The sequence below is a fragment of the Chiloscyllium plagiosum genome, unplaced genomic scaffold (genome assembly GCF_037043375.1).
Source record: "Chiloscyllium plagiosum isolate Xiang-an unplaced genomic scaffold, Cpla_swu_hap1 HiC_scaffold_34, whole genome shotgun sequence".
Classification (NCBI taxonomy): Eukaryota; Metazoa; Chordata; class Chondrichthyes; order Orectolobiformes; family Hemiscylliidae; genus Chiloscyllium; species Chiloscyllium plagiosum.
Genome location: NW_028270172.1, coordinates 31,932,571 through 31,957,058, shown reverse-complemented (window position 1 = coordinate 31,957,058; position 24,488 = coordinate 31,932,571). Strand labels below are relative to the sequence as shown.

The 24,488-nt window shown below is 43.1% G+C and overlaps 1 protein-coding gene across 6 annotated transcripts in view; it reads left to right on the top strand.

Moving 5' to 3' along the window:
• The window catches only part of LOC122564287 (uncharacterized protein C7orf57), a 149,647-nt gene extending 146,055 nt beyond the window's left edge, over positions 1-3,592 (top strand). For all 6 annotated transcript variants that reach the window (XM_087978454.1, XM_043718963.2, XM_087978453.1 and 3 more), the window contains one exon: positions 2,394-3,592. In XM_087978454.1, the coding sequence (XP_087834580.1) occupies positions 2,394-2,440 (47 nt within the window). In that variant the 3' untranslated portion in view covers positions 2,441-3,592. The remainder of the gene's footprint in view (positions 1-2,393) is intronic.
• The last annotated feature ends 20,896 nt before the right edge of the window (positions 3,593-24,488 follow it).

The window sequence follows — 24,488 nt, the reverse complement described above, 5'->3', positions numbered from 1 at the left end:
TTCCCAAGAGTAGGTCAAGTTTTGCACCTTCTTTCGTAGGTACATCCACAGACTAAATCAGAAAATATTCTTGTTCACTCTTAACAAATTCCTTTCCATATAAACCCTTAACATTACGGCAGTCCCAGCCTATGTTTGGAAAGTTAAAACCCCCTCCCATAACCATCCTATCATTCTTACAGATTACTAAGATCTCCTTATAAATTCCCATGAATATCCTCCCAAAGTAAGGCCATATTATTATCTCTTATCAAAAACACCACTCCACCTCCTATCTCCCCCTTTCTATCCTTCCTATAGCATTTGTATCCTGGAACATGAAGCTGCTAGTACTGTCCATCCCTTAGCCAACATCTAATTGTTATGATATCCCAGTCCAATGTTCCTAACCATGCCCTGAGTTCATTTACCTTCCCTGTTCGGCATCTTGTATTTTTCTTTAAATAAAGCTAATATGAAGTAAAATATTGGTGTGTGATTTCCTGCTCCATCACCTGTTGGAGAGGTGATGGCCTATTGGTTATATTACCGGGCTGTTAATCTAGAGAACCAGTTAGCAGCAGATGATGGAATTTGAATTCAATAAATACTCTGGAATCAAGAATCTAATGATGACCATAAATCCATTGTCAATTGTCGGAAAAACCCATCAGTGGGGAAGGAAACTGCCATCCTTACCTGGTCCGGCTTACATGTGACTCCAGATCCACAGCAATGTGATTGACTCTTAACTACCCTCTAAGCAATTAGGGATGGACAGTAAATGTTGCCTACCTCACTACGCCCTCATCCTGTGAATGAAAAAAAATCACTTGACTTTAAAATAAATTAACAAGAAGTGTTACACAGTTGGAGGGTGCAGTCTTTTGGATGAGATGATTAAAAAGGGACCTCTGTGCTCTTACCAGAATGGCAAGGATTTTATTGTATGATTTTGAAGAAGAGCATCCTGGCCAATATTTATTCCTCAATTAAAATCACCAAAAGTGATCTTCTGATCACTATCACATTGCTGTATATATGAGCTTATGTGTGCAAACTGGCACCTGCATTGGTACAGTACCAAACTTCAAAAAGCATTTCATTGGCTATGAAGCATTTTGGCGTATCCTGGTGTAGTGAAAGACACTACATAAAGGCAAGACTTCCTTATTTTATGAAATATTTATTGCTAATTTAAACGTCAAGACAGTTTTGCTGCCTTTCCACACAAGGACACAAGTCAGAATGCATTTAAAGCAAGCAAACCCAACCAGCTTATACGTTTGGGCTCTGGTCATTACCTAGTCTTAACACACCCAGTCATGGGTCTGCTGCATGTCATTGCCTTCAGCTCAATAATAAGTGTGGCAGTGCAGAAGGTAATGGCCGACAGCTTTAGGGCCTTATCAAATGTAACAGCTAGAATGCTTTCTATTCTAATTCCATCCAGTTCACCTTGATAGATAAAGGCATTAAGTTGTTTCAGTTATTTTTAGTTGTGTATTGCTCTATGATTTTTCCACTACAGGAGATTCAGAATTTAATACCAGCTTTTTCTTAGTGCCCTCAAAATTCATACTTTCTGGCAGCAGGAGGTTGGCCACACCCCATCCACTTTTTTCACAGGATCTGGCCATTGATTGAATACTCTGTCCAGAAATGACCAGATGACATAGGTGAAAATATGGTACTGCTACTCCCTGACCCCTTTTCCTGCCCTTCAGAATTAGATACTTAGAATCACTCAGGTCTTAGATCAATATCCTGGAGCTCCCTCCTTAACAGTATAGTGGGTGTCGCTACGTCAAATGGACTTAAGCATTTCAAGGAGGCAGCTCGCCACATCTTCTCAAGGACAAGTAGGGATAGGCAATAAATGCTGGCTTAACCAGTGATGCTGAATTCACTTGAATGAGTAAAAACATTTATGTGCTTCAGATAAAAAAACTTAGCTCCAGAACATAACACTTTTTAAATCTAGCTCAACACTTTTAAAATTTATCTTAAAATGAAATATGAATATATATATACTTCAAAGAATTTTGAAAAAACAATTGGCTTCAATAATTTCCAGTTCTCCCTGAATGCTGTAGGAAGTTTCTACTTTTAAAAAATGGAAAATGTTTAGTGAATCGATTCTGTTCAATAAAACATGCATAAATACTTGAGCAATGGTAATTACCAGAACTGATACTCTCCCTTCGTGGAAACAAACTTAATTTAGTGGTCAATATTTTACACAGAATAATTCAGGAAAAGATTAGAAATGGGGTTTTTAAAATCAGGCATCAAGGAATGACAATGATATATCTCTCTTTTAACCACGCACTGATTTTTAATTGATTTTACCATGGTATTGTGCTGTATGGAATAATGTGATACAATCTCTTTTTTTCCATTCACAACATTAGATTTAGAGACATGCCAGCTTGAATTGACACCAGCAGACAAGATGTGAAACCTTGCACATCAAGCAGATATTAATCATTACAGGACAAAATAAATCATTCGTATTAAAAGTGGACAGCTGCAACAAAACAGTGACGAGCTATCAGCTCTAAGAATGAAATGTAATTATTTATATAATGATTAATATTTATTCCTTCCATTATAACAACTTAATTTGAATTGCTTTAATACCAGAAGAGACAACTTAATTGTTATTGAATGGGCCTTTGTTAATTCAGCTATGTTTACAATTAAACACCATTGAGCTATAATGTGTAAAAGATTGATTTGAGTACTAAATATCAGTGACTAGTTACACAGGAAGAAAGAATCACTGAGGACCATAGTGTCCTTCACAATTCAGCTGATTAGACATATTAGAATCTATTGTATTTCAATGAAAAGTTCTTTAAAATCAATGAAAGCTTGAGGTTAATATTCCTTTTATATTAAAAGACGAATTTCAAACATTGGTGTGCATGCAATTGTTCAATGATTTAACAGCTGTGGTACATACACTCTTATGCTCTTTTTCTGCTGAACTATTTACAAACTACTAGATCATACTTTACACAAAAACAATGACTGTTCTAGAGACCAAGCTAATGCTCAAATTTTAAAAAGTATATAGCAGAACAGTTAAACATCTTCAGCACACACTTTTCCTTCAGTTACGTAATTCCTCATGCAACACACAATATCATACCATATTAAAACTATTTGCCAACAAGTGGACAGAAAAGCATATTCTGGACTGTCCTTATACAATCCCTATATTGCTTCCTAACCATATTGATTAAAACATCAGGCAAGGAAAATATCCATTATTATTTTTCTATGTAACCTCACTTTTTAAAATAGCTGCTTTTATAAATTGAAGACCCCTCATGCTACATTTACATGTTGTCAACCACCCTCAATCTAAGATGTTGATAGTTTTGCGGTTATATGTCACCTAGTACATTTGATTCATATATATGAAGACATCATTCATGTAGCATGTAACATACAATATATGCTGTACTAATTTTGCTAACTATTACAAATGGAGAAATATAAGATACTCTGTACTATTCCAGTTATTGTGACAGAGTCCTGAAGTTATAAAAACATTTACAATTCTGTATTTAGAACTGTTGCATAATAAAGGGCTTTTATCTTATTACTGTCATCCTTTATCCTATTTTATTTACTGAGATAAAATGTTGTACCCTTTCCAATGCTAACAATTCCATTGTTAGGATTTGTTATGACAAAATGTATTTGTGAATTTGAATAGCTGGATTTATATACTCTTCAAACGAGAGGGACCGTATTGTTGAAGAGGAGAGTGTGAAATGGACTGGTAAGCTAGAGGAGATACTTGTTAGGAAGGAAGATGTGTTGGACATTTTGAATAAGTTGAGGATAGACAAGTCCCCCGGGCCTGACGGGATATATCCTAGGATTATGTGGGAAGCAAGAGAGGAAATTGCAGAGCCGTTGGCAATGATCTTTTCGTCTTCACTGTCAACAGGGGTGGTACCAGGGGACTGGAGAGTGGCGAATGTTGTGCCCATGTTCAAAAAAGGGAATAGGGATAACCCCGAGAATTACAGGCCAGTTAGTCTTACTTCGGTGGTAGGCAAAGTAATGGAAAAGGTACTGAGGGATAGGATTTATGAGTATCTGGAAAGACACTGCTTGATTAGGGACAGCCAGCACGGATTTGTGAAGGGTAGGTCTTGCCTTACAAGTCTTATTGAATTCTTTGAGGAGGTGACCAAGCATGTGGATGAGGGTAGAGCAGTGGATGTAGTATACATGGATTTTAGTAAGGCATTTGATAAGGTTCCCCATGGTAGGCTTATGCGGAAAGTCAGGAGGCATGGGATAGAGGGAAATTTGGCCAGTTGGATAGAAAACTGGCTAACCGGTCGAAGTCAGAGAGTGGTGGTAGATGGTAAATATTCAGGCTGGAGCCCAGTTACAAGTGGAGTTCCGCAGGGATCAGTTCTGGGTCCTCTGCTGTTTGTACATTTTATTAATGACTTGGTAGAGGGAGTCGAAGGGTGGGTCAGTAAATTTGCAGATGATATGAAGATTGGTGGAGTTGTGGATAGTGAGGAGGGCTGTTGTCGGCTGCAAAGGGACTTAGATATGATGCAGAGCTGGGCTGAGGAGTGGCAGATGGAGTTCAACCCTACCAAGTGTGAGGTTGTCCATTTTGGAAGAACAAATAAGAATGCGGAATACAGGGTTAACGGTAGGGTTCTTAGTAAGGTGGAGGAGCAGAGGGATCTTGGGGTCTATGTTCATAGATCTTTGAAAGTTGCCGCTCAGTTGGATAGAGCTTGTAAGAAGGCCTATGGTGTATTAGCGTTCATTAGCAGAGGGATTGAATTCAAGAGTCGTGAAGTGATGTTACAGCTGTACAGGACTTTGGTTAGGCCACATTTGGAGTACTGTGTGCAGTTCTGGTCGCCTCATTTTAGGAAAGATGTGGAAGCTTTGGAGAGGGTGCAGAGAAGATTTACCAGGATGTTGCCTGGAATGGAGAATAGGTCGTACGAGGATAGGTTGAGAGTGCTAGGCCTTTTCTCATTGGAACGGAGAAGGATGAGGGGTGACTTGATAGAGGTGTATAAGATGATCAGGGGAATAGATAGAGTAGACAATCAGAAACTTTTTCCCCGGGTACAACAGAGTGTTACAAGGGGACATAAATTTAAGGTGAAGGGTGGAAGGTATAGGGGAGATGTCAGGGGTAGGTTCTTTACCCAGAGAGTGGTGGGGGCATGGAATGCGCTGCCTGTGGGAGTGGCAGAGTCAGAATCATTGGCGAACATTAAGTGGCAATTGGATAGGTACATGGATGGGTGCTTAAGCTAGGACAAATGTTCGGCACAACATCGTGGGCCGAAGGGCCTGTTCTGTGCTGTATTGTTCTATGTTCTATGTTCAAAGATAGGTGTGGACCTTTCCTACTCTTTCGAGAGCCTTCTATAATATTGATAAATTTAACTCTTAAAATTTATGAATTTAGATTTAATAGGAAGAAAAAATTCAAGAAACCTCATATCTGAGCACAATTCACAACCAATACTCAAATTTAATAGAGACAAAGCTCTGCTTGAATGACTAATTCAAAAGAGAATGCGTATTGCTTTAAATATTTTAAGGAGGTTGCTTGCCTAGATATTTTTCTCTGTTCCAACGTTAACACAAGCTGATTTCTCAAGCCTCTGGAAGCTGACACCTCTGAGAATTACTGTGGGCTAAGAAGAGGTTCTGTTAACCTCCCCAATGATTGGATAATCCTTGTGTTTGATCCATAATTTGTTTGGTGTATTCCCTGAACTACGATCTCCTCCTGGACCTCCATCCTCAACCTTATCTCAAACCCCTGAGCTCCTAAACCTCCCATTGATGCTCAATAACCAAGGGATGATCACTGCAGACCATTTAGTAATGAAGGTCACAAATCTCTCCACGCCATGCTATAAGAAAGCTGGAGGGATTGACGGCAGAATGTTGCTCATTGGGCATAAATACGTAACACTGCCTGACCTCTTTCCCTGAGTGGGAGACTCAGTACCTCAGCAGTGACCAGCAGTGATGTATCCCTGACGAAATGCTCTATTGAAATGCCAGAAGTAAATTCTCCCTGCCTTGTCTTTGGGAGTCCATTTCAAATCCAGATAAGCTCCAATTCCTCCAAGTTGGCCAGATATTCTTGGTGTGATCATATATTTTACTGTCAAGTTATCTGTCTCTAACCTAGGATACCATAATCTCCACCATAGATAGGGCAAGGAGACAGGTCCTTAACCCAATGCAGCTGGAACAGATTCAAATCCCTTGCTATGGCATTAATCTGATCCATATTGACTGTCCAGCTACCTAAGCCAACTGGCTTACCCAAGGAGTCAAGGTTGCTATGGCAACATATACTTTTATATGTGTGTTGTAGCATGGAGCTATGGATACCAATGACAGTGCCTCAAGTTTCTTCCCGTCCTATAGCTGATCAGGAATCTGTCCTGTTCTTACTACTGCAATGGGTATATGTTAGAAAGATTTAAAAGTTGATCATTAATCTGTTTAACCACATTATAAACTTAACTTCTTTGGTCATCAGACCCTAAGTGAGACTTGAAACAAGAGCTTCTGGCCCAGAGGCAGGGATGCTTCCCATAGCACCACAAAACCTCCTTAAATAAAGTATGTCTTTGCCAATTCTACACTGGATCCCAGCTGAAGGTTGCATGGAGATCCTGATCTAGGGAGTTGCTGATCCTCTTTTGTCCCTTACATCATGTACTTTGTTAGGATATGCTGAGGTTCTATAACCTCAAGTTCCTAAAAGAAATTCACAATGAAAGCAATCTAATGTCCATCTGTTGATCATGCACTCTGTATCTATGGTGGTGTTTCAATGGTAGAGTTACGAAATTTGTAGGGACAGGCTTTTCCATTCTCTTGAATGCCATGGGCAATGGCAAAAGGAGTGAAAAAAAAATACTTATACTGAGAAACATATTTCTGATTTTCTCTTTAAGGTTTATACAGTGAGTTCAGAGTTGCAATGAGTGGAAACTAACTTATTTTCATGCGTTTGGATTTCTTATTAGACCAACTCATTTCAAATCTATATAGCTTCTAATTCCACTCTTCTTCCCCAAGAAACTGATTGTTGCCCATTCCAGACATGAAAATCTGAACTTATAAATTTAGTATGCATGCAAATACACTTTGTTCCAACATTGCTGCAATCACAAAGCCAGTTTATGAACATTTAAAATTTAAGATGACAAGAATCAGCCAAACTGTAAAGAATACCAAACTGTAGCTGTATCAAGATGGCAATAATTCAGGATTATTAGTTATTCTCGTTTTACAACCCGGTTCCAGGACAGGGAATCAGTGCCCAGTAACTAGAGCGCCCACTATCCTTGGATCGAAGGCTGAAGACAGGAACAGGAGAACACTGGTGCCTGTGATTTCTGTGCCTGCCTGAGCCAATTCAAAAATTCCATTAGGAGGAGTCTTCCACTGAACACAGTTGCACCTCTGTATTTTGCTAGGAACATGCTGAGAAGTTACAACTATTTGCATATGCTACATATTCTACAAGGAGCTGGAAACAAGGTACTCTGCCCGTGCGTGTCAACTACTACCCATTGTTTGGGCAGCACAGGCTTGCAGCATGACATTTTACATTAATTACATAATTGATATGTTGATGAAGACTGGAAATTCAGTAACTTCAACACAATCATTTATTAAGTGATCATTAGAGGTATTCACATAAATTTACATGACAACAAAGTATGACCATAAGACAAAAAAAACGTAGGAGTGGAAATGGCTAACATTCAGGTAGGTAAAAACAATGACTGCAGATGCTGGAAACCAGATTCTGGATTAGTGGTGCTGGAAGAGCACAGCAGTTCAGGCAGCAGCCAAGGAACTTCGAAATTGACGTTTCGGGCAAAAGCCCTTCATCAGGAAGATGAAGGGCTTTTGCCCAAAATGTCGATGGCTAACAATCAGCCCACTGAGTCTGCTGCGTCATTCAATGATATCATGGCTGATCTAATAGTCGTCAATTCCACTTTCCTGCCTTTTCCCATAACGTTTGATTCCATTACTGATTAAAAATCTATCTCAGCCTTGAATATACTGAACAACATAGCTTCTATAGCCCTCTGCGGTAAAGAATCTACAGATAGACTACTATATGAAAGAAAAAAATCATGTTCATTTCTGTCTTAATTCAGTGAATCATTAATCTGATATTATCCCCTGTAGTCCTAGATTCTCCCACAAAGGGAAACAAATGCTCTTCATCCATCCTGGTAGATCCCCTGAGAACCTTGTATGCTTCAATTAGATCTTGTCTCATTTTGCTAAACCCCAAGTCTAACCTACTGAATCTCTTTTCATAAGAAAATCCCTCCATATCCAGGATCAATCCGATGAAGCTTTTCTTGACTACCTCTAATGCCAGCATAGCATTCCTTCAGTAAACAAAACTGTTCACAGCATTCCAGTTGTGGTCTTGTATAGTTTATTTTTCATTCCTTTGAAATAAAAGCCAACGGTCCATTTGCCTTCTCTATTAACTGCTGATCTTGTATGCTAGGTTTTTGTGCTTTGTGCATGAGGACCTCAAATTCCTCTGTGGTGATTCTCTCTAGTCCTTCTTCATTTAAATAATATTCAGCTCTTCCAGTCTTCATTAGTTAGAGACAGAAAAAAACTGCAGATGCTGGAATCCAAAGTAGACAAGCAGGAGGCTGGAAGAACACAGCAAACCAGGCAGCATCAGGAGGTGGAAAGTCGACATTTCACGTGTAACCCTTCTTCAGAATTGAGGGCGGATGTAAGGGGAGCTGCAGATAAAGGGTGGGTGGGGGAGGGTTTTGCGTGGGTAAGCGGGCAGAGTGGTGAGGTAGTGATAGGTGAACAGAGGCAGAGGGTACAACTGGTTGGTTGATGGGAGGAATGAATCTGGTTGGTAGCTGGAGGGAAGAGTCGGTCAGAGGAATGGAATGGAGGAGAAGGGACTGGGAAGGGAGTCGGCATCTGGGAAGGGAGGTTATTTGAAATTAGAGAACTCAATGAAATTATGAAGATGTGGGTATACTGTACCTTTAAGAGAGTTAAAAGCTAGCAGAACTACCTGACAGCACCAAGTGTCCTGAATAAGATACAATATAGCGAGGGTAACTGGTTGCCTGGAGGAAAAAAACAAATTTGAATTAAGCCAATCAGTTTAAATTATACCCCAAAAAACCAAACTCCAATCATTTGAATTTAATAAATTGACAATATTAAAAGCCAATGACACAATCCAATGCTTTGGGGGTATAAGACCGGGGAAAATTGAACATTTGCGGCAATACTTCCAAAGAAGCAACAGATGTAGGCTGCTCATCAGAACTCTCTGAGAGGTACCTGTCCAGAGAAGGAGTTTGCACAGAAAAAAACATCGACACTGACCTAGAGAGCAACTCTAGAAAGATATCACGAGAAGATTCGACCGTTGGCTGGTTTTAAAATTTGAATTTTTCAGTAAATCTTACTTGGGGGTTTTATCTAACTAGTATTATAGAAGGGAAAGTAAAAGATAGGTTGGAGGAAGGAGTTGTAAATAGTTGTTAGTTAATTATTCTCTGTTAAACTTTAAGAAATAAAGTTGTTAATGTTTACTTTAAATAGTTCTTGGCCTCTTGAATTTTCACAGTTTACTGCATGGGATAAATCTTTTCTGTGTTGCTGGTTTAAATTAAGCAGGAGGGTTTAGCCTGTGTTCTAACAATGTTGAATCCTCCGGGCAGAAGGCTGCCCAGAAAGAAGATTAGATGTTGTTCCTCCAATTTGGGATTTGATTCCCTGTGGCAATGGAGAAAGACGAGGATGGTCATGTCAGAAAGGGGGTAGGAGGGCAAGTTAAAATGGGCGGGGAGTGGCCTGAAGAAGGGCCTGTGCCCGAAACGTCGAATCTCCTGTTCCCTGGATGCTGCCTGACCTGCTGTGCTGTTCCAGCAATAAAGTTTCAACTTTGATCTCCAGCATCTGCAGACTTCACTTTCTCCTCGAAGATTTCAACCTACTGCGAATCCTCTTACAAGGATGCCTTCCTTGAAGAAGCTCTCTGCCTCTCTCTACAAAGATTTCAGTGAGTCCCTCTCTCACTGCACACCCCAGGTCATCTCCTCTGCACAGAAGCTCTTCCTCCAAGTCCCTCCTCCCTACCTTTTATCTTCTCCTGCTGAACACTCTCTGCTCATTCCTGAAGAAGAGCCTGTGCCCGAAACGTCGAATCTCCTGTTCCCTGGATGCTGCCTGACCTGCTGTGCTGTTCCAGCAATAAAGTTTCAACTTTGATCTCCAGCATCTGCAGACCTCACTTTCTCCTCGAAGATTTCAACCTACTGCGAATCCTCTTACAAGGATGCCTTCCTTGAAGAAGCTCTCTGCCTCTCTCTACAAAGATTTCAGTGAGTCCCTCTCTCACTGCACACCCCAGGTCATCTCCTCTGCACAGAAGCTCTTCCTCCAAGTCCCTCCTCCCTACCTTTTATCTTCTCCTGCTGAACACTCTCTGCTCATTCCTGAAGAAGGGCCTGTGCCCGAAACGTCGAATCTCCTGTTCCCTGGATGCTGCCTGACCTGCTGTGCTGTTCCAGCAATAAAGTTTCAGCCTGGTTGTGATGGTCAGTGAAACATGCCCTGAGTTTATGTTTGGTCTCAATGATGTAGAGAAGACCACATTGGAAGCACTGGATACAGTAAACTAGGTTGGAGGAGAGGCAGGTGAATTTCCATCTCACCTGGAAGGACTGTTTGGGGCCCTGGATGGAAGTGAGGGGAGTGGTGTGCCGGCAGCTTTTGCATCTTTTCCGGTTGCAGGGGAAGGTACCAAGGATTTCCGGGGGTTGGTGGGGAGAGTGGCGCAAACCAAAGCCTGTCAAAGGGAATGGTCCTTGCAGAAGGCAGCGAGGGGTGGGAACAGGAAGATGTTCTTGTTGGGGGGGGGGTCTAATTGGAGTTGGCAGAAGTATTTAAGGATGATATGTTGGATGCGGAGACTGGTGGGGTGGTTTAGAGCAGTGAAGCGGGAAATGGATGAGGTGCAGTGGTGGGCTGTCTGGGTGACAGAGGGAAAAGCATGTTGTTCAAAACAGATGGACATCTTGGATGCTTGGGAGTGGAATGGATGCGACGGAGACAGAGGAATTTGCAGGTTAATGGGTGAGTGAGGTGTAGTCCAGGTAGTTGTGAGAATCTGTGGGCTTATAATAAACATCGAGAGACTGTTGCCGGAGATGGAAATGGAGAGGTCAAGAGAGGGGAGAGAAGTGTCCGAGATGGACCAAGTGAATTTGAGGATGGGGTGGAAGTTGTGGGCGAAGTCGATAAACTGCTCCAGTTCAGCCTGGGCACAGGACGTTGCACATGATGCAGTCATCGATGTAACGGCGGAAGATTTGAGGCACAGTGCCTGTGTGGGTACTGAAGAGGAACTATTTGATGTAGCTGACAAAGAGGCACCATAGGTAGGGCCCATCCGAGTGCCCATGGCCACCCCCGGATTTGGAGGAAATGAGAAGAGTTGAAGGAAAGGTTATTAAGGATGAGGATCAGTTCAGCGAGATGGAGTTCAGGTTATTGGTGGAGAGTATTTATGAACATGTACAAGGACTACATGTCCATAAAGAAGATAAAGCGCTGGGGGATGGGAAACTGGAAGTTACTGAAGAGATGGAGGCCATGGTTAGTGTCGCGGATACAGGTGGATAGTGCTTGGATCAAGTGGGAGAGGATGAGTTGAGATATGAAGAAATAAGTTCAATGGCCGGGAGCATGCAGAGACAATAGGTCAGCCACGGTAGTTGGGGTTGTGGATCTTGGGGAGCAGGTAGAACTGAGCAGTGCGGGGCTGGGGACTATGAGATTAGAGGCAGTGGAGGAGAGATCACCAGAGGCAATGAGATCATGGACAGTGTGCATGATTTTGGCTTGATGGACCATGGTGAGGACATGGTCAAGGGGGAGATAGGACATGGTATCGGAGAGCTGGATTTCAGCCTCTGCGACATACAGGCCCATTCTCCAGACTGCCACCGCCCGCCTTTGTCAGCGGGTTTAATGGTGAACCAGGGGTTGGTGTGGAGACAGTGGAGTGCTGCACATTCAGTGGGGGTGAGGTTGAAGTGGGTGAGGGAGGTGATGTCACATTGGCAGTCTGCAGTGAAGACGTGTAGGCCGGGTATGACGCCTCACCAAACTAACCCTCACCATAAATAACTTTTCCTTCAACTCTTCTCATTTCCACCAAATCCAGTGGCTATCCATGGGCACTCAGATGATCCCTGGCTATGCCTGCCTCTTTATCGGCTATGTCAAGTAGTTTCTCTTCAGTACCCACGCAGGCACTGTACCCCAACTCTTGCACCATTACATTGATGACTGCATTGGTGCAGCATCTTGCGCCCGGGCTGAACTGGACCAGTTCATCAACTTTGCCCACAAATTCCACCCCACCCTCAAATTCACTGGGTCTATCTCAGACACCTCCCTCCCCTTTCTTGACCTTTTCATTTCCATCTCTGGTGACAGTCTCCAGACAGGTGTTTACTATAAACCCACAGATTCCCATAACTACCTGGACAATACCACCTCCCACCCAGTATCTGCAAGGACTCCATCCCACTTTCCCAATTCCTTCACCTCTGTTGCACCTCCCAAGCATCCCAGATAGTCATAGAATCATAGAGATGTACAGCACGGAAACAGACCCTTCGGTCCAACTTGTACATGCCTATCATATATCCTAACCCATTCTAGTCCCATCTGGCAGTATTCAACCCCATATCACTCCAAAACCTTCCTATTCATATACCCATCGAGATGCCTTTTAAATGTTGCAATTGTACCAGCTGCCACCACTTCCTCTGGGATGGTAAGTGGAGGGAATGCTGGATGACTAAAGAAATTGAGGGTTTGGTTAAGAAAAAGAAGGAAGCATGTCAGGAATAGACAATATAGATCAAATGAATCCTGAGAAGAGTATCAAGGCAGTAGGAGTATACTTAATAGGGAAATCAGCACGGCAAAAAGGGGACATAAGATAGCTTTGACAAATAGAATTAAGGAGAATCAAAAGGGTTTTTACAAATAAATTAAGGACAAAAGGGCAACTAGGGAGAGAATAGGGCCCCTCAAAGATCAGCAAGGCAGCTTTTGTATGGAGCTGCAGGAGATGGGGAGCATACTAAATGAGTATTTTGCATCAGTATTCACTGTGGAAAAGGACATGGAAGATATAGACTGTAAGGAAATAGGTGGCGACACCTTGAAAAATGTCCATGTTACAGAGGAGGAAGTGCTGGATATCTTGAAACACATAAAAGTGGATAAATCCCCAGAACCGGATCAGGTGTATCCCAGAACTCTGTGGGAAGCTAGAGAAGTGATTTTTTGGGCCTCTTGCTGAGATATATGTATCATCAATAGTCACAGGTGAGGTGCCGGAAGACTGGAGGTTGGGTAATGTGGTGCCACTGTTTAAGAAGGGTGGTAAGGACAGGGCAGGGAACTATAGACCAGTGAGCCTGACGTCAGTGATGGACACTGTCTGTGTGAAAGAGTTGTCCCTTAGGTCTTTTTTATATCTTTCCCCTCTCACCCTAAACCTATGCCGTCTAGTTCTGGATTCCCCTACCCCAGGGAAGAGACTTTGCCTATTTATCCTGTCCATGCCTCTCATGATTTTATAAACCTCTACAAGGTCACCCCTCAGTCTCTGACGCTCCAGAGTAAACAGCCTCAGCCTATTCAACCTCTCCCTATAGCTCAAATCCTCCACCACCTTTGAGCCAATTCTGTATCCAAATGGCTAGCTCACCCCGGATTCTGAAATCTAACCTTGCGAACTGTCTCCCATAGGGAACCTTGTTAAAAGCCTTACTGAAGACCATATAGATCGTATCCACTGCTCTGCCCTCATCAATCCTCTTTGTTACTTCTCAAAAAACTCAGTCAAGTTTATGAGACATGATTTCCCATGCACAAAGCCATGTTGACTATCCCTAATCAGTCCTTGCCTTTCCAAATACATGCACATCCTGTCCCTCGGGATTCCCTCCAACAACTTGCCCACCACCGACGTCAGGCTAACTGGTCTATAGTTTCCTGACGTTAACCTATTTTGAGCAATGTGCTTTTCCCTCCTCTGACATCCAGCCAGCTCTGAACCACACCTCCTCCATTCCCCACTCCACTGCTCCAAACTCACCCCCCACCAAACGCAATAAAGACAGGGTCCCTGTTGTCCTCACCTACCACCCCACCATTCTCCGCAACCAACGCATCATCCTTAAAAATTTTTGCCAACTCCAACTAGACCCCACCACCAAGAACATTTTCTCCTCCCCACTACTTGCTGCCTTCTGCAAGGACCATTCCTTGGTTTGCTCCCCACCAAACCCTCGAGCCACCAAGTACCTTCCCCTGCAACTGTTCAAGTTGCAAACCCTGCCATTACACTAATCCCTTACCTCCATTCAGGGCCCCAAAAAGTTCTTCCAGGTGAGACAGAGGTTCACCTGCCTCTCTGTTTACTGAATCAGATGCTCCCAATGTAGTCTTCTCTACATCACTGGGACCAAAAGTGAACTCAGGGCACGTTTCACTGAGCATCTCAGCCGGGCCTGCAGGGGCTGACCGGACCTCCCAGTCACCACTCATTTTAATTCCCCTTCCCATTCCCTTTCTGACATGACCACCCTTGGCCTCCTCCGTTGCCACAGCAAATCAGACTGCAAATCGGAGGAACAACACCTCATCTTCCACCCGGGCAGCCAACAGCCCGGGGGACTCAACATTGAGTTCTCCAAATTCAAATAACCTCCCTTCCCTTCCCCCAATTCCCTTTCCAGGCCCTACTCCTCCCTTCCATTCCTCTGACCAACCCTTCCCTCCAGCTATCAACTGGATTCATTCTCCCCATCAACCAACCAGGCCTTTCCCTCTACTTGTGCTCATCTATCCCTACCTCCCTACCCCTCAACTCCCCCCACCCAAAACCTTCCCCACCCCCTCCTTTATCTGCAGCTCCCCTTACACCCACCCCCTAGTCCTGAAAAAGGGTTATACCTGAAACACTGACTTCTCACATCTCCTAATGCTGCCTGGCTTGCTGTGTCCTTCCAGCCTCCTGCTTGATTTCCAGTTTTCCTAACAAAGTCATAGCCTCACATTTCCCCACATGATATTCCATTTGCCAGTTTGTGCCCACTCATTTAAAGTCTGTAGACTCTTCATGACATCCTTAATATTTGTTTTTTCACCTATTTTGTGTCATTTGCAAAATTGCATCTCCATGCAATAAATGAATGTCTGTAATTTTGGGAAAGTTTAATCTGCATATAGATTGTGCAAATTAATGACAATAGTGCAGAGGAAGAATCCCTGGAGTGTTTATGGGGTGGTTTCTGGACCAATATTTTGAGGAACCAACTAGAGAACAGGCCATCTGAAACTGACTATTGTGTTACGAGAACAGAGTAATTCACAATTTAGTTGTGCTGACCTCTTGGGGATGAGAGACCATAATGTGATACAATTTGTCATCAAGATGGATAGTGACATAGTTCATTCTGGGACCAGGGTCCTGAATCTAAATAGAAGAAACTGTAATGAGATGAGGTGCGAGTTGTCTATGATAGATTGAGAAATGTTACTTAAAGGGATAGTGGTGGATTGGCAATGGGACACTTTCAAAAAGCACAAGGGTGAACTGTAAAATCTGATCATTACTTTTGCTGGTGCCAAAATAAATGGGAAAGATGGCCAAACCATGATTTTCAAAGGAAATTAGATATAACATTAGATCCATCCATAAGGCATACAAATTGTACAGAGACAACAGACCTGAGGCATGGGTGCAGTTTAGAATTTAGCAAAAGAGAATAAAGGGCTTGATTAAGAAAGGGAAAATGTAGTACAAGAGTAAGCATGCAGGAATCATAAAAACTGATTAAAGTTTCTATCGATGTGTGGAGGGAAAAAAGACTGAAGACAAATATAGGTCTCTTACAGTCAGAAGCAGGGGAATTTATAATAGGGAGCTGTTATGGACCAGACTAAACCCCCTCAAAACATGTGAAGGAGACAGCCCAGACCCTAATTTTTCCTTATTTTAAAGGCAAGTGCTAGGCCTTGCATTCTGGATACAATTTGATTGGTCAAACTACCAGTCTTGAAGCAAAGTACACTTTATGAACACAATATAGTTAAAATACAATGAAAGAAAGAAGAAACTGGAATGACTTAACTCTACTGTAAAACTTAACAGAATAATAGATCATTTAAACTATTAAACAGTTACTGTTCTAATATCATAACATTCCATAAACACACACTTGGCAAAGGCAAATCCAAAAAAAAAAGATTGTCCTACGGGCAATTCTCCAGTCCAGGAGGTAAAACATGAAGAGAAAACTCTGAGAGAGGGAGTAGCAGGGAGAGATGTACTGCAGCTTCAAAATCCAGCTTCAAGCCTGCAGCAACTGCTACTGAGAAACTAAAATGAAAAATTGTGGTTCTGTAGGAGTTGACCCCACCCATTCAGGCTGCTTGTATTATAGCAACTTTCTTTGAAAAACCCAAGGCCTCACAAGTTATTTGCTTTATTGGCTCTGATTAGACCAATCAATGCTTTTGTCTCAACCTTTTGCCATTAAAAAAGGACAAAATACAACTCTTAAAGCCATAATATCATCACAGGAACAAAAAAAAGTTCACAAAGGAGGATACAGAGAACTTATCAGAAGTATTTGCAATTAGGATTTAGTGAGAGAGAGGAACTAAAGGAGATAAATTAAAATCAAGAAATGGTATTAGAGAAACTGATGGATCAAAGACTGATCAATCCTTAGACCCTGATAATCGACATTGCAGAATACTTAAGAAAGTGGCTCAAGAATTAATGGATGCACAGGTGGTCATCTTTCAAGATTCTTTAGACTCTGGAACAGTTCCTATAAATTGGAGGGTAGCTAATGCAAACCCACTATTTAAAAAGGGATGTAGAGAGAAAACTGGGAATTATAGACTGGTCATTATATTGATAATAGAGCTATTGCTAGAATTCATTTCAGCAGTGGAAGTTGAGCAGCGCAAGCAAGGGGCCAGCCGGGAAGGAAAATTTGAATATAAAATACTCACCTCGTGAATCAGTGGAGCAAAGGCTGAACAGGAGCGGACGTGGACAGGAGGACTGCTGGGTAAATGGATGAATATATTCGGGCTGTGGCTAAATCCGAAACACTACACGTGTAGTGCCTCTCACCCATTTTCCTCTTCTAACTCAAAAGAAAGGCTCTGTCTGGAGGGTTGGTAAGGTAAGGTTGTTTCTTTTATCCTTTTGGCAATTTAGAGCAGAGGGGATGAAGTCTAGGCCAGCTGCTCTTGCAGGATGTGGGAGATAAGGGTCACCACTGGCGTCACCTGCGAGACATGCACCCAACTCCAACTCCTCACAGACCGCATTAGGGAACTGGAGCTGGAGCTGGATGAAATTTGAATTATTCAGGAGGCTGAGGGGGTGATAGAGAAGGCTTGTAGAGAGGTAGTCATACCTAGGTTATAGGATAAAGGTAGCTAGATGACTGTCAGGAGTAAGAAAGATAATGGGCAGTTAGTGCAGGGATCCCCTGTAGTCATTCCCCTCAATAAGAAGTATACCACTTTGGATACTGTTGGGGGGGGATGACCTACCAGGGGAAAGCCATAACAGCAGGTCTCTGTCACTGAGCCTGGCTCTGTAGCTCAGGAGGGAAGGGGGGAGAATAGGAGAGCGATAGTGATAGGAAATTCAATGGTTAGACGAACAAACAGGAGATTCTGTGGTTGCGAGCAAGACTCCCGGATGGTATGTTCCCTACTGGGTGCCAGAGTCAGGGATGTCTCATATTGAATCTATGGAATTCTTAAGTGGGAGGTGAGTAACCAGAAGTCACGGTGCACATCGATACCAATGACTAAGGTAGGGAAAGGGATGAGGACCTGGAAAGTGAATATAGGGAGTTAGGTTGGAAACTAAAAGGCAGGATGAGCAGAATAGTAATCTCCGGATTGCAACCAGTGAACAGATTGAGACTAGGAACAGAGAGCGAGTGTAGCTGAAGATGTGGCTGCAGAACTGGTGTAGGAGGGAAGGCTTCAGATATGTGGATCATTGGGATACCTTCTGGGGAAGGTGGGACCTGTACAGGGAGGACGGGTTGCACCTGAACTGGAGGGACACCAATATCCTCGCCGGGAGGCTTGCTAGAGCTCTTCGGGAGGGTGTAAACTAGTTTGGCAGAGGGATGGGAACCAGAGCTACGGATCAGCGGATGGGGTAGCTGGTGAATAGGCAAATACAGCATGCAGAGAGTCTGTAAGGATAGACAGTTGATATTGCAAAGTTGCAGTAAGAGTGATGGGTTGAAGTGTGTCTATTGTAACTTAAGAAGGGTCAGAAATAAGGGTGGTGAACTTAAAAGATAGATCAGTATTTGGAGATTTGATGTTGTGGCCTTTATGGAGACTTGGATATCACAGGGGCAGGAATGTTTGTTGGATGTTCTGGGGTTTAGATGTTTCAAAAGGAATAGGGAGGGAGGTAAAAGGGGTGGGGAAGTGGCATTGCTAATCACATATTATATAACAGTTGCAGAAAGGGAGTTTTTGTTGAGGAGAGTTTGTAAACTGAGTCATTATGGGTGGAAATTAGAAACAGGAAAGGAGCAATCACTTTATTGGGAGTTTTCTATAGATCCCCCAATAGCAACAGAGACACAGTGGAGCAAATTGGGAGTCAGATTTTGGAGAGGGGCAGACGTAACAGGGTTGTTGTCTTGGGTGACTTCAACATCCCAATATTGATTGGAACCTCCTTAGTGCAAATAGTTTGGATGGAACAGACTTTGTCAGGTGTGTCCAGGTAGGATTCCTGACTCAATATGTAGATAGACCAACTTGAGGAGATGCCATATTGGATTTGGTGTTTGGCAATTAAACAGGTCAGGTGTCAGACCTTCGGTGGAAGAGCATTTCGATTATAGTAATCACAACTCCCTGACCCCACAACTCTCCCTATAGTCATGGAGAGGGATAGGAGCAGATGGTATTTAACTGGGGTACGTGGAATTACAATGCTATTAGGCAGGAACTGTGGAGCATAAATTGGGAATAGATATTCTCAGGTAAATGCATGACAGAAATGTGGAAATTGTTTAGGGAGCACTTGCTGTGAGTGCTGAATATGTTACTCCCACTGAGGGATAGTAGGGTGAAGGATCCTTGGATAACAAGAGATGTGGAACATCTAGTCAAGAGGAAGAAGGAAGGTTACTTCAGGAATGAGGAAGCAAGGATCAGACAGGGCTGTAGAGGGTTAACCAGGAATGAACTGAAGAATGATTAGATTAGATTACATTACAGTGTGGAAATAGGCCCTTCGGCCCAACAAGTCCACACCGACCCACCGAAGCGCAAACCACCCATACCCCTACATTTACCCCTTACCTAACACTACGGGCAATTTAGCATGGTCAATTCACCTTACCTGCATATCTTTGGACTGTGGGAGGAAACCGGAGCACCCGGAAGAAACCCTCGCAGACAATGGGAGAATGTGCAAACTCCACACAGTCAGTCGCCTGAGGCGGGAATTGAACCCGGGTCTCTGGCGCTGTGAGGCAGCAGTGCTAACCACTGTGCCACCGTGCCACCCACAATGGACTTAGAAGAGCTAGAAGGGATAATGAAAAAGCCTTGGTGGGTAGGATTAAGGAAAACCCCAAGGCGTACTACAAATATGTGAGGAACAAGAGGATGGCTAGAGTGGGAGTAGGGCCAATCAGGATATTGGAGGGCACTTCTGTCTGGAGTCAGAGGAGGTAGGGGAGGTCCTTAATGAATACACAAGCTTCAGTATTCACTCCTGAGAGGGACTTTGTTGTTTGTGAGGACAGCGTGAAACAGGCTGATATACTCGAATAAGTTAATGTTAGGAAGGAGGATGTGCTGGACATATTGCAAAACATGAGGTTAGCTAAGTTCCCTGGGCCAGACGGGACATACCCAAGGTTACTATGGGCAGCGAGGGAAGAGATTGCTGCACCTTTGGCAATAATCTCTGCATCCTCACTGTCCACTCGAGTAATACCAGATGATTGGAGGGTGGCATATGTTATTCCCTTGTTCAAGAAAGGGGAATAGAGATAATCTTGGGAATTACAGACCAGTCAGTCTAACGTCAGTGATGGGCAAATTATTGGAGAGGATTCTGACAGACTGAATTTATGATTATTTGGAAAAGCATAGTTTAAATTGGATTCCCTACAGTATGGAAACAGGCCCTTCAGCCCAAGAAGTCCACACTGACCCTTCGAAAAATAATCTACCCAGACCCTTTCCCCTACCCTACATTTACCCCTGACTAATATGCCTAACACTATGGACAATTTAGCATGGCCAATTCACCTAACCTGCACATCTTTGGATTGTGGGAGGAAACCGGAGCACCTGGAGGAAACCCACGCAGACATGAAGAGATGTGCGAACTCACACAGACAGTCACCTCAGATGGAAATTAAACCCAGGTCCTTGGTGCTGTGAGGCAGCAGTGCTAACCACCGAGCCACTGTGTCAGCCCTCGATTAGAGCTTAGCTTGATTAGAGATAGTCAGTATGGATTCGAGAGGGGAAGGTCATGCCTCACAAGCCTTTTTGAATTCCTTGAGGATGTGACAAAACACATTGATGAAGGTAGAGCGGTGGATGTGGTGTACATGGATTTTAGCAAGGTATTTGATTAGGTTACCCATGGTAGGCTCATTCAGAAAGTAAGGAGGCATGGGATACAGGCACATTTGGTATCTGGATACCCAGAATTGGCTGGCCCATAGAATACAGAGGGTGGTAGTTGATGGAAAGTATTCAGCCTGGAGCTCGGTAACCAGTAGGGTTCCACGGGGATCCGCTCTGGGACCTCTGCTCTTTGTGATTTTTATGAATGACTTGGATGAGGAAGTGGAAGGGTGGGTTGGTAAGTTTGCTGGTGACACAAAGGTTGCTGGAGTTGTGGATAGTGTGGAGGGCTGTTGTAGCTTGCAACAGGACAGGATGCAGAGCTGGGCTATAAAGTGGTAGATGGAGTTCAACCTGGAAAAGTGTGAAGTGATTCATTTTGGAAGGTCGAACTTGAATGCAGATTATAGGGTTAAAGGCAGGATTCTTGTCAGTGTGGAGGAACAGAAGGATTTTGAGGTCCACATCAATAGATCCCTCAAAGTTGCCACCCAAGTTGATAGGGTTGTTAAGAAAACGTACAGTGTGTTGGCTTCATTAGTAGGGGATTGAGTTTAAACGCTGCGAGGTTACGCTGCAGCTCTATAAAGTCCTGGTTAGACCATACTTGGAATATTGTGTTCAGTTCTGGTCGCCTCATTACGGGAAGGATATGGAAGCTTTACAGAGCATGCAGAGGAGACTTACCAGGATGCTGCCTGGACTGGAGGGCACGTCTTATGAAGAAAGGTTGAGGGAGGTAGGGCTTTTCTCATTGGAGTGAAGAAAGTGAGAGGTGACTTGATAGAGGTGTATAAGATGTTGAGAGGCATAGATAGAGTGGATAGTCAGAGACTTTTTCCCAGGTTGGAAATGGCTATCATGAGGGGCCATAATTTTAAGGTGATTGGAGGATGGTTTAGTGGAGATGTCAGAGGTAGGTTCTTTACACAGAGAGTGGTGGGTGTCTGGAATGCACGGTCAACAGTGTTCGTAGAATCAGATACATTAGGGACATTTCAGCAACTCTTGGATAAGAACATGGATGATATTACAATGAAGGGTAGATAGAGTAGTTTGATCTTGAGTAGGATGAAAAGCCGGCACAACATTGAGGGCGGAAGGGCCTGTACTATGGTGTATTTTCTCTGTTCTATGTTCTATGTTTTAAAACATACAATAGCAGAGAACCAGGAAAGGAAAGACAGAATTGGACGATTCAATATGGTGTTATGAAGGGAAATCATACTTGACAAATCCAATATAATTCTTTGAGGATGTAACTATCAGAGTTGATAAAGGAGGATAGTGGATGTAGTTTATTTGGACTTTCAGAGATTTTTAACTAAGTCCCACATAAAAGAGTAGCTTTAAAATTAAAACAGACATTATGGAGGTAGTGTATTGAGATGGATAGAAAATTACTTTTCTCAAGTGGTAGGCAGTAACGAGTAGGGCACTGCAGGGATCAGTGCCAGGACCCTAGCTATTCACAAAATAAAGTAATGTAATATTTACAAATTTTCAGCTGACAGAAAGCTAGGTTGGAGAGTGAGCTGTGAGGGACATGTAAAGATGCTTCAGTGTGATTTGCATAAGCTGAGTGAGTGGACAAATGAATGGCAAATAAAATGCAACGTGGATAAATGTGAGGTTATCTGCTTTCGGACCAAAAACAGGAAGGCAGATTATTACCTGAATGGCTATAAAGTGAGAGAGGGCAATGTGTAATGAGACCTGGGTGTCCTTGTGCCCCAGTTGCATTGTGGTAAGTTAGAGAGGAATTTGCGGGGGCCCTTGCAGAAATGTTTGTCTCATCCATAAATACAGGTGAGATAATGCATGACTGGAGAGTGGCAAATGTTGTGGCTTTAAGAAAGATTAGATTATATCCCCAAAAGTATGGAAACAGGCCCGTTGTCCCAACAAGTCCACACCGACCCTCCGAAGAGTAACCCACCCAGACCCATTTCCCTCTGACTAATGCTCCTAACACTACAGGCAATGTGCAAACTCCACACAGACTCTACACTCCACTCTAGCCCGAAATTGAACCTGGGACCCTGGTGCTGTGAGGCAGCAGTGCTAACCACTGAGCCACCATGCCACCCCTAAGAATGCAAGGAGAAGCCTGGGAACTGTACAACAGTGAAACTGACATCAGTGGTGGGTAAATAGTTGGAAGTGATTCTGAAAGATTGGATTTATATGCATTCAGAGAGGAAACAAATGATCAGGGATAGTTAGCATGGTTTTGTGGGAGAGAAATTATGTCTCACAAACTTGATTGAGTTTTTTGAGGAAATAGCCACGAAGATTCAAGAGAGTCAGGGTGCAGAGCTGACTATGGTGGCCATCACCAATGAGAAGGTGCTAGAGAAACTGACAGGTCTGAAAGTGGATAAATCACCTGGACCAGCTGGACAACAGAGTTCTGAAAGGGATAGTTGAAGAGATACTGGAGGCATTAGTGGGATCTTTCAGGAATCAGTAGAGTCAGGGACGGTTCCAGAGGTCTGAAAAATTGCTAACATGATGTCTCTGTTTAAAATGGGAGTAAGGCAAAAGATGAAAATTACAGGCCGATTTTCAAGCCTAACCTCGGTTGTGGATAAGATTTTGGAGTCCACTGTGAAGGATGAAATTTCTGATTACTTAGAAGTGTACGGTAAAATAAGGCAAGGGGAGGTCATGACAATCCGTTAGAATTTTTTGAGAAGGCAAGGAGCAAGTTAGACCAAGGAGAGCTAATGGATGTTATCTGCTTGGACTTCAAAAAGGCCTTTAACAAGGTTCCACAAAGGAGGCTGCTACATAACATAAGGGCCAATGGTGTTAGAAGCAAGGTGCTAACATGGATAGAAGCTTGGCTGCCTGGCAGAAAGAAGAGAGTGGGGATAAAGTGTCCTTCTCAGGATGGCAGCCGGTGACAGATTGTGTTCCACAAGAATCGGTGTTGGGACCACAATTTTTCAATTTATACATTAACAATCTAGATGCAGGAACTGAGCTATTCTGCCTAGGTCTGTTGACAATACAGAGCTAGACAGAGGGACAGGTAGTATTGAGGAGGCAGGGAAGCTGCTGACATATTTGGACAAGTTAGGAGAGCGGACAAAGAAGTGGAGATGGAGTACAATGTGGGCAGGTGTGAGGTCATGCACTTTGGTAGGAAGAATAGAGGCATGGACTATTTTATAAATGGGCAGAAAATTCAGACTTCTGAAGTGCAAAGTGATTTGGGAGTTCTAGTCCAGGATTCTTTCAAAGTAAACTAGCAGGTTGAGTCAGTAGTTAGGAAGACAAATGCAATATTGGCATTTACTTTGAGAAGACATGAATATAAAAGCAGGGATGTACTTCTGAGGCTCTATAAGGCTCTGGTCGGACCACATTTAGAGTATTGTGTGTAGTTTTGGGTCCCATATCTCAGGCAGGATGTACAGGTCCTGGAGCGTGTTCAGAGGAGGATCACGAGAATGGTCCCAGGAATGAAAAGCATAACATGTGAGGAACGTTTGAGGACTTTGGGACTATACTCAATGCAGTATAGAAGGATGAGGGGTAATCTAATTGAAACTTAGACAATACTGAATTTCATAGACAGAGCGGATGTTGGGAAGATGCTTCCGTTAGTAGGGAGACTAGGACCCGAGGGTACAGCCTTAGAGTAAAGGGAAGACCTTGTAGAATGGAGATAAGGTGAAGCGTCTTCAGCCAGAGAG